This window comes from Octodon degus, unplaced genomic scaffold (genome assembly GCF_000260255.1).
Source record: "Octodon degus isolate 3935 unplaced genomic scaffold, OctDeg1.0 scaffold00155, whole genome shotgun sequence".
NCBI classification, from domain to species: Eukaryota; Metazoa; Chordata; class Mammalia; order Rodentia; family Octodontidae; genus Octodon; species Octodon degus.
The window spans coordinates 5,376,871-5,387,120 of NW_004524731.1; the positions used below are offsets into that span (position 1 = coordinate 5,376,871).

Sequence of the window (10,250 nt, forward strand, 5' to 3'; positions counted from 1 at the left end):
GAGGGACCAGGCACAGGCCCAGCCCCTCAGATAGAGCCCCTGAGGTGGGGCACCTGCTCTGAGCAGGGAGGCTGCAGGCCGAGGGACCAGGCACAGGCACAGGCCCAGCCCCTCAGATAGAGCCCCTGAGGTGGGGCACCTGCACTGAGCAGGGAGGCTGCAGGCCGAGGGAGCAGGCACAGGCCCAGCCCCACTCTCACAGCAGTCACCACCTCCCTGAAGCGGTCAGTGGCTGTCCTTGCACAGGCTGGAGCTCAGGACACTTGGAGACACGGACGGGCAGCCTGCTGCATTCTGCAGAGGCCTCACGGGCCAGGCCACCAGGCGGCATAGGCACCCAGCCGCCAGGCACCAGCTCCAGGGCAAAGGATGAGGCAGCGCAGGCCACGGCACTTCGGCTTCCCCCGGCCTTGCTGAGAACCAGGGCAGTCCTCAGGCCTTCCACCCTTTCCAGGCTCCGACCTCTCAGAAGCAGGTCGGCCTGGCCACTGTGAGGCTGAGAGCCTCAGCTGAGCTTGCAGGGCTGAGCTCCTGGTCTCTGCCCTTCTCTCACTCGGTGCCTTTCTGGGGAATTTGCACTGGAACTGTCCAGAGGAAGTTGAGGCCACACTGCTACCCCCGGCCCTCTGTCTCCGGGCAAGAAGCGCCCGTGGCAGTGTCCTGGTCACCCTGGCTTGCCAGCAGGAGCCTGAATCACCTGCCCTCTCAGCTGTCTTCCTCATGTCTCTGACCCCTTACTGTCACCCCTGCTCACTGCTGCAGCCACGCTGGACTCTACCCCAGATCCCAGACGCGGTCCTGCTTGGATTGGCCCCTTCCCTGGCACAAAACTGGAAGGCGCATGACTGAAGGCCCAATTTCTTATGCTAATGGTATTCAGTGTTCTTAGCCTTTGCAACCCGGGTGGAAATTCTGCCCGAGCCCCATTTTGCTGAACTGTTTCACCGAAACCCCGCCGTCTCCCTGGCGCTCACAAGTGCAGAAACGTGTTTCCAGCGTATGTTGCCACACTGTTCAATGAAAGATTTGGAAAGCTTTTTTTTTTTTTTTGAAAAGCAATTTTATCACTAAAACCTCTCTTTGAAAAACCCCAAAACAGTGTTTATGATTTTAAATCAATTCTATTTAGGCTGAGGTGCCTGCTTATTAATTTATTTACTCAACAATATTCAGCCGTAGCTCAGTCACTTGCTTTATATGCTCCGTCCTCCACACTTTCTTGTCTATTAGATGAAGAAACGACAGAGCTCAGACAGCTGAGTGTCAGACGCTGACGACTAAGTCAGGCACAGCAGTCCCCACCACGTGGGTAAGGACAGCGAGCTAGCTGCGCTTTGCACTTCAGCGTTACTCTGCTGAGCCGCGCCCCAGCCCTGCAGACTCGGCTCCTTCGGCTCGCTTCTCTGTGCTCCTCCGCTCACTGGAGCCTTGGCGGCCACTCATGCCGAGGGGCTGGGGGAACATGGAGAACCAGAGACTGCAAAACAGAAAAGTGACCACGCTTTACTTACATGTCTAACCAAGCCTGCCACCAAGAGCATTGAAGAGAAAAAGTGGCCCTTATCAAAAAATTTTGAGGAAGCTGTCCAGGGCTCATAAATAAAAATATTTACACATTACAAGAATTTCCAGAAGTAACTGAAAGGAAAAAGACTAACAGCAGCTATAGTTTCTTAGTAACCCTCCCTCTCCATTTCATTCCTCAACCCTGAATCGAAGTGGAAATCACAGCAGAGCTGCAGACTGTCCACAGGACGTGACCATGCCAGCCCCGCCTCCGGGCAGCGTGCCCAGCCACACTTCAGGATCTCCTGCAGCCCCCATTTCCAGTGCATGCAGGAAGCCGCAAAATAGACCCAAGTGCCTCAAAAGAAAAAAACAGTAACAAGAAGAAAAATAGATACATGAGAAAAGCGAAAAGCAGCCGCAGTTGGGGAGGCCCCAGCACGCTTGTCAAGGCAGCCCCGCCGTGGCCGGCCTCCCCGACCCGCTTTTATGTCTCTCAAGTCCACGGCCCACTGCGGCCATGTTCCTGAAGTTGGGTGGCTTCTACGGAAGGGCTGGCCAGCAGCAGAATCCGCCAAAGGACCTCATAGTTGGTACGCCGGGGTACAGCCTAAGATGGAGAGATCTTCAGGCCATTCTTCAGAACGTGCTTTCCTAAGCAAGTGTCCTGCTCTATCTTCAAAGGGATCAGCTGTATCCAGCCTCAGAGGAGTCCCTGCCAGCCCCCTCAGAACTTCGGAGATGGAGTTAAATGATGCTTGGCTAAAGGTACGAGGAGCCCCGAGAAAACATGGGAAAGCTTCCAGTGCAGGCAGATGCACCTCGCTGTTCTGATGAGGAAGAAAGATCCGGAGGCAGCCATGCCCGGGAGACTCTCCCTGTGACCCTGCCGGGAAGAGAAAGCAGCAGCCTGGTCCTGAGTAGATCAGCGTCAGCACAGTCACACCGCTTGCTCAGCACCCTGCACAACAGCGGGCACCCAGAGGCTGCCACCCAGCAAGGCACATCTGATGTCCACTGAGGGCCAGGACGGACAGCCCAGGACTGTGTAGCGGGGTTCGGACCCCTGCGACCTTCAGCCCAGTGTTACAGCTGCAAGCAGGCCATGTGTGTTCAGCCTGGTGCTGACAGAGTGGAGGGTACTAGCCAGTGGCCCCCGGGAGGGGAGGTCTCTCTAGGACTATCCGGCAGGCAGGAGAGAAGCAGGGGGCCTGGAGACAGAGGATCCCACTGGCTTCCGGCTGCAGAGATGCAGACAGGCACCAGCTGAGCCCTGCTGCAGGAGCCTCGGGCCAGGACAGCTCCACTACAGTGGCGCTTACTGAGGGGGCCTCCTCCGCGGGCTGAAAAGTTCGCATCAGAACCCGATACCCCAAACCCAGAAAGAGTAGAAAAGAACAAACTCTAAAATGCCTTTCAGAACTGTTCAAAAATTTGCCTTTCTTTCTACTTAGTTTTTATTTGACTTTGAGAAAGTCACATATCAGACGAGGACTACATTTGCATGTGGGCGAGCGGGGGCTCAGAGCCGTGGTTGTGGAGACAGCAGAGGGGCGCGGCATCTTTTCCCAGCCCTGGAGGTGCAGGTGTGCATCGCTCTGATTCCTCAAGAGCAGAGACCCTGAGGCCAGGGCCAGCTGCCCCTCCCTGCCGCGGAGGCCTCCTGAGGCCTTGACAGTGTGGGCTGCACGCGCTTCATGCGCCCACAGCTGGGCACAGAAGACGGTTCCTGTTTTCTCCCACAGAAATCAGACTCGGAAGCCTCCTCACAGGTGGGCCTGGAGCAAGGCCGCGCCCGAGCAGACGGCTCTCCAACACCAGGGAAATGGCACATTAGGGCTCGCAGCCTCTGCTGGCCCCTCCTGCTCTGATGTGAGCATCTAGGATGGAGAGGTGGGAATCTGCTTCCCATCCTGCTGAGCTCCAGTGGTCTCACGCCGCTTCACAGGAGTCACCGTGACTTGGAGGATGACTCCAGTGGCCCCTGCAGTGAGGTGACGTGGACACGGGTGTTATCTAGCCACTCAGCGAGGCAGGGGCAGACCCAGGGCAGGACTCACGGGCTGTGCCAGGGGGCACCCCTGCCAGGGCTGTGCAGACCCCAGGACATGCTGTGCAGATGGCTTGGCTTGGAGAGGGTGGGGACCCTTGGACATCCATTCCTGCATGTGAGGGCCACGGCAGAGCCGGAGCAGCGGGTCACACCACAAGGACTCTGCCAGAAGGCTGCGGCTTCTGCCAGCCCTGGGGTCTGACTGCAGCGGAGCGGGAAGAGGGGCTGCCATGCAAGGCAGGGTCGGGGGCCTCTGAGGTGGCTGTGAGACCCAACACCAGGCGACCGGGAGTAGGGCTGCAGGATGCCAGGACAGTGGCCTGGGACCCGCCCTTCTCCTTCTAGATGGACTCCGACCCCCTGGGCCATTTTGGAAAGTGCTGATGTTCTGGCTGGGCTGCAACAGCAGTCTGTGGCCCCCAACATTTAACACGTGGCCACTGGCCAGAGACTGGCTAGGCCTGGAGGCTGTGGCCCGGTTGTCCAGTCTCTAGGGCTGGGGGGAGGGCCCCAGTGTGGGCCTGCAGTATAGGCCGGTGGGCCCTTGAGTGCCTGGTGCCTTCCCTCCTGGCTGCGCACCTCATGGGGGCCTGGAGCCACCCTAGCCTTCAGTGGCATTCTTACGGTGTGTCCCGAAAGCCATACGTCAGGAGGCTGCAGTGAGGCTCACCCTTGCAGCCCAGGTCCCATTTGTCCTCCACCCTGCTCTCTGCTTTCCTGAGGACTTGTGAGTTGTTTCTCAACCTGCAGCCTCCCTAAGTTTCTGCATAGCTTTACAGATTTTGGCAAAGCTTAAAGTCATGTAGCTATCCCCAAAACTGGGGTGTGGAGCCATCCTTTCTTCCTATCTCCTGTGTGTGCTTAAAGACTTCTTCTAACATTCCTTGTAGCACAGGCATGCTTTCTCAGCTTGCCGGCACTCTCCTCCCTCCCGTCCTGCTCCTCCCCTGCCCTCTGCCCTCCCTTCCCTGTCCTCCACTACCCTCCCCACCCTCCCTTTCTTCTTTCCCTTCCCCTTCCTTTTCTCCCTCTCCCTTTCTTTCCACGTCTTTATTTCACTTCATTTATGAAAGATATTTTCTCTAGGTCTTGAAATCCAGAGAGCAGGCTTTTCTTTAGTGCTTTAATGCTGTCACTTTATTGTCCTCTGTCTCAACCAGGTCGCGACAGGACATGTAGTAACGTGTACGAAAGTGCGTGGCTTCGTCCCGGCCCCCTCCGCGGCACCCCCTGCGACCCAGTGGGCCTTGTCTCAGGGCTCCAGGCCTTGTCCTTCTCCCCCCGCTCTCCTTTGCTTTCTTTTGTGACTGCCGTGGAGTGCCGGGTCCTCTGCTGTCTCCGTGGCTCCTGGACACGCGGGTCTGCTTTTCATCTCCCAGGGTCTCCTCTCTGAGCTTCAGTTTGGTAGTTTCTGTTGACCCAATTTCAACCCTCTTCCAAATCACTGGTCGGCACTCAGCTGTGAGGAGACTGCTGCAAGCCAGCCACGGGCTCTTGGACGCCATGTTTTCACATGCAGTTGTTCTCTGACTCCTACTGATGCAGTTTCCCCCGTCTGTGCACACACGGCCCTTTCTCCAGCCAGTCATCATTCAGTGGCTCTTGTGTAATCTTTTCTCTGGTGCTGTGTAGCCTCCATGGTTGTGGCCCTGGGTGGCAGCTGCTGAGGAGGGCTGTCCACCAGCCCTTCGCCAGCCTGACCGGGCCCTGAGGACTGGCACCTGGGTGATATGCAGTTCTTTACGGTGACAAACGCAACCAATCTGCACTTAAATCATGTGGTATACTGCTACTTCCATCTATGAAAGCTTCCCAGAGATGTCTTTGGAAGAAATTTTGGATTTCTAGCTGCAAATGGAGTACTCTCCAAAAAGTTTTAATTTTTGATAATTATCCATTTTTATAATGTAGCAGTATTTTTCCTTATGGATTTGTGAAGGGCTTTATATATGAGGAATATGAAAATGTTGCTTTTTACATTGAAAAATTTCCTCCTAGGCCTTTGCTATTGTCCCGCCACAGTGAGAGCACTTCCAACTTGTTGGCTTGCTTGCTTTGAAAAGGAATAAACTTTCAATCTTTAGGGTTCAATGAGATGTGTCCGATAGTCTCTCCCCAGAGGACCAAGTGTAAATACCTCTCCTCTACCCCAATATTTTAGGACATTACTACATATTTATCTGTGTACAACACCCGTGCCTATGTATGCATGGGTGTGTATGCACAATTTTGATGTTTTAACCCATCAGAATTTACCTTAACTTAGGATATAAAGTAGTTCTTGAAATAAGTCCTCCTTTTTCTGTAAAGCTAAAGTACTACCTTCAGCAGAGAATGACTCAGAGATGTTAAAAATAATTTTTGATTTAATATAATAAACATAATAAAAACTATCTGAGATTTTAAAAATTCAAGTAAGCAGAAAAACTGAAGGCCCCAAGAAGTCCCTTGTTGCAGTGTTCGTAATGACCAAGACTGAACTGATAAGTCAAGCGTCTCAGAGGCTAGGACATGAGCTATTCTGAAGGTGACCTTCGCCCGCCTCAGCAGTGACATGCTGTTTGCACCTCAATGATCTGATGACCACCCTGAGCCCTTTGTGTCCCCAGCTCAGGCTTTTCACAGCCCCAAGAGGCCCCGCTCCATAGCACAGGTGCTGAGGGCATCGAGAAGCAGGAGCATGGGGAGACTTTGCCTCTTGTTTTTGTTCTATTTTATTTTTTAATTAATTAATTTATTTATTTATTTATTTATTCATTAAGGGGTCTCACTATGCAGCTCAGACTCATAGTGATTCTCCTGTCTCAGCCTCCCCAGCACTGGGATCACAGGTGTGCCCCACCACACCTGGTTTCGGCGGCTGACACAACATGCCCAGGGTTCTGGGGCTGGCACAGTATGTGGTACAAGGATTGAACTTGGTCCTTGTGCTTGCCAGACAGGTGCTTAACCACTGAGCTATCTCCCCAGCCCTGTTTTATTTTTCTTTTGACAGTAAAAGGCTTCCTCCTCCTGTGGTGGATTATTCTGGGGTATGTAGCAAAGTAAAAGTGGACATGGTATATGAATAACCACTAACAGGAGGCCTAGGACTGATTCTTTGACAGCAGAGGGGAAGACTGTTTTCCTCAGAATAACTCGGGCTCTGCTCACTGAGGGCAGGCTTTCTGCAGGGCACCTGCAGCTTCACAAAGAGCTTCTTGTCACACATTCAGCCGGCAGACTGAGAACAGCTGAGCCGGGTTCTGCTGTCTCATGCAGATCCCATTCCCGAGAGGACAGAGGTCAAGGTTTTAGTGTGCAACAGGATAACCGAGCCCCCAGCATGCGAACCACGTGACCCAGCTGAAGTCAGAGCATGGCCACTGCCTTCGGGTTATCATGGCCCTGCACTCTCAGATACCATCGGTGTTCATGCGAGCTATTTGTGCACATCAGGAGGGGAATGAAAGCCTCACATATGAAGCAAGTGTGCATTCTTATTCTCATCGTTTGATTCTCTTCATCTTAGGAGATTCTGTGAATCTTCACCAGCTGGGAGGTTCTGTGGTGTGAAGGGGGAGCGGTACCCAGTGCACTGGGAGATCCGGCCATTCCCAATAGCATTTTCTTTTCTTTTCTTTTAATGTATTTAGTACAGGGTCTACAGAGTCTCATTATGTAGATTGGACTTGTAGTGATTCACCTGTGCTGGGATTACAGGCACGCACCACCATGCCCAGTCTCAATTGCTGTTTCAGCGCGCCTCATGGGCGAGGCCAGCACTGGGGTATCGAGCCCTGGTGGCTGCGCTCTTCCTAAGCAGGCGTTTTAGTCTGCTGAGCTGTCCGGCTGGCCCCCCAGTAACATTTTACATACAATCTTATAGTCACCAATGTCGACAAACTCAGAGAATGTGGCCGAGAGCGAAGTGAGCTCTAGAAGGAGAACGCTGTGCAGTGCTGCCCACTGGGAGGCGCCTGGCCTGACCCCCCCTACTCAGCTAAGGGCTTCTCAGCAGCCCTGTGTCAGCTTTGAAGACGGAAGCAAGCTGAGGAGTTGGGGTGACCCTGACTGCACTGATCATTCTCTGTTCCCAAACTTGGGGTGTTCATGTGGGGGCCTGGGCCGTTTGGCTGCTGCAGGGAAGTCAGCTGCAATCGATACCAGTTTTTTACCCTGCGCACTAAAGCTCCCAAAATCACCCCCCACTGGCCCAGCACTGCAACCACCAGGACAGTGGAGAAGAGTCCAAGGCGTGGCCTTGCCAGAGCTCCTGCTGCCTGCTTCCCACAAGCAGCACCATCACGCACTGAGAAGCAGCCTTCTCTGTGACTTCACTCCCGTGGGACAGGGACACCCTGTGAGGGTAGGGCACACAGGGAGGACAAAGGCAGCACTCAGCATTTGTGGAAGAGCTAGGTCTACAAGGCGGAGGACTGTCTGAGCAGACTTCTGTTCTCCGAGCTCAAAGCAGCACCAATTCCCCAAAGAGACTTACCTGCCTATAGTTTGGAAGTTAAATTTATCAATGATGCATGTGCATACAAATACACATAGTGTACAGTATCACATCTGTAAAACTAGGCTCCTCCCTCCACCATGACAAAACCACTGGCTAGAATGCAGTGGTGTAGTCCCAGGGAGCAGAGACGCCCAGGCGGGTGTCTGAGTCCAGGCTGACCCCCCACCCCCACGTACGCGCATGCGTGCACATGGAAACATTACTTCTGCTGCTGGAAATAACTGGAATGATCAGAAGGACACTGATGCCTCAGAATGGCTTGGAAATCAGACCCAGACATCTCCCGAGGACCGCCCTTAATTTCTACAAGAGAAGCACACAGCCAAATACCCAGCTGGTCCTCTTTAGGAGACAGCCTCGAAGGCTGATGGCCAAGGCCCTTGGCTGATGACAGCCAGCTCACAGATGAACAGCTTTGTGGAGCAAGGATGTGCATGAGGCCAGGAAGCCTTTCTTACGTTTGGTGGTCTCCAAGTGGCCTCTGCACGATGGACTTCAGCAGGGGCTCAGGCCGGATGGCCACCTTTGGGGAGGTCTTGGGGCTGGAGTCAGACTCCCCACTCTCCTCATCTCCCATGGCTTTGATGTAGCTGCCGCTCCGCATCCTCCGGCAGGGGATCTCTTCCTCCTTGCCGCTGGGGGGATACCCGCCCCACTCGTCCTGCGGCACCTAGGAGAGAGCATACGGCAGCGCTTGTTACCAGCAGTGCTGGGCAGCGCATTCTCTACCGCCTGGTGGGGGCCTCCTCTCTGGCTCAGCATTGTCTTTCAGATCCTAAGAGGACACAGTGTGAAAGGATTGGTCTTCTTCCCACCAAAAGCATTTAACTTTGCTCCTGGCATAAAAGGAAAACACAACTTGAGAAAACTGAACCTAGACAGAGAAAGGAATGGGGAACAGAAAGAGAAGGAAAGACCCATGTCACTGGGAAGCTTTCCCTTAGGTGGCCCAGCAGCGGAGTGGGGGCTTAGTTCAGAGGCGCTTTGAGCCATCTAGGCTGTCTACATGTGCTTACAGTACAGAGCGGGAGCACCCAGTCCCAGTTGTCCTGTGAGGGATAAAGCGGTGTGCGCCCATCCATGCGGCCCATGCGTGACCCCTCCAAGCTTTCGTGCTGTAGTCCTGGCTTGGGGGCAGGCTCAGCCACAGAGACCAGGCAGGGCAGCACTCTGTGTCCACCCTGCATATGTGGGACTGGAGATCCTCTCTGACCACACAGAACCAGGGAGGAAGACAGGATGCTTCCAGGGAGGCCCAGCTGGGGCCATGGCTTTGTAGCTGTGAACAGTTGACTCTAAAGGCCAAGCTGAAGGAAGCCAAGTCCGGCGGGCTGCAGCTGCATAGTGCAGGACCTCCAAATGGTCCCCATCCCTACATCACTCAAGGACCATGGCCCTGGACTCTGTATTTCTTGCTGGACAGGAGACTGTCCCAGCATGCTTCTGGGGGAAGGGATACTGATGGCATTCCGTGGGAAGGTTTTCAGCAGTGGTGCTTTTCCACTGTGAAGAGTCAGAGCCATGGGCCTGTGCTTCACAGCGCGCTGACCAGGTGCCCGGCAGCTCCTGCCCTGACACTGCCAGGAGCACCTGGTGCTGCCTGCCCAGCATCCAGGCGGCTGCAGGAAAGTGGCCTTCCTGTGCAGGCTTCTGCCTTCCCCTAATACCACTGTCCATGTGCCAAGCCAGCCAGGGTCTGAGGCCAGGGAAGTACATGTCATCACACTCCGCACCTGCAGCAGGCCAGATCTTGCACCTGCAGGCAGGACCCCTGCAGGAGGATGAGGCGGGTCGCTTCTGCAGCATCCAGCTTCCGGTTTTGTAAGCAGCTGTCCCGAGTGGGCTTGGGTATCCTGGAGCTCTCCTGGACCACAGCACCGTGCCACTGGCAGATGCAAACAACGCCAGGAGCAGTGGGCTCAACAGGACAGCAAGCCCAGTCTCCACGCTGTAGGCCCAGCCTTGCATCTGCTGTGCAGCAAGAATGGGCTGGGCCTCTGTGGTTCGCTGCAGCCTGTATCTCTGACGTCTCCAGGCCACACTCAGTGCCAGTCTCTGGGCAGGTACTAACATCCTGACCAAAGCAGAGCTGTTTAGAATACGTGGCCGAGCCCTCGACATTGCAGGCGGGACACAAGGCCCAGCGACACGCAGAAGGCTCCATCAACAAGAAGTTAGCGACTGAGA

The 10,250-nt window shown here is 54.6% G+C and overlaps 1 protein-coding gene across 1 annotated transcript in view; it reads right to left on the bottom strand.

Annotated features, from left to right (window-relative positions):
- The window catches only part of Dlgap2 (DLG associated protein 2), a 220,085-nt gene that overhangs the window by 52,710 nt on the left and 157,125 nt on the right, over window positions 1-10,250 (bottom strand). The window contains exon 5 of the mRNA XM_004642510.2: window positions 8,522-8,733. Coding sequence (XP_004642567.2) covers window positions 8,522-8,733 — 212 coding nt within the window. The remainder of the gene's footprint in view (window positions 1-8,521; window positions 8,734-10,250) is intronic.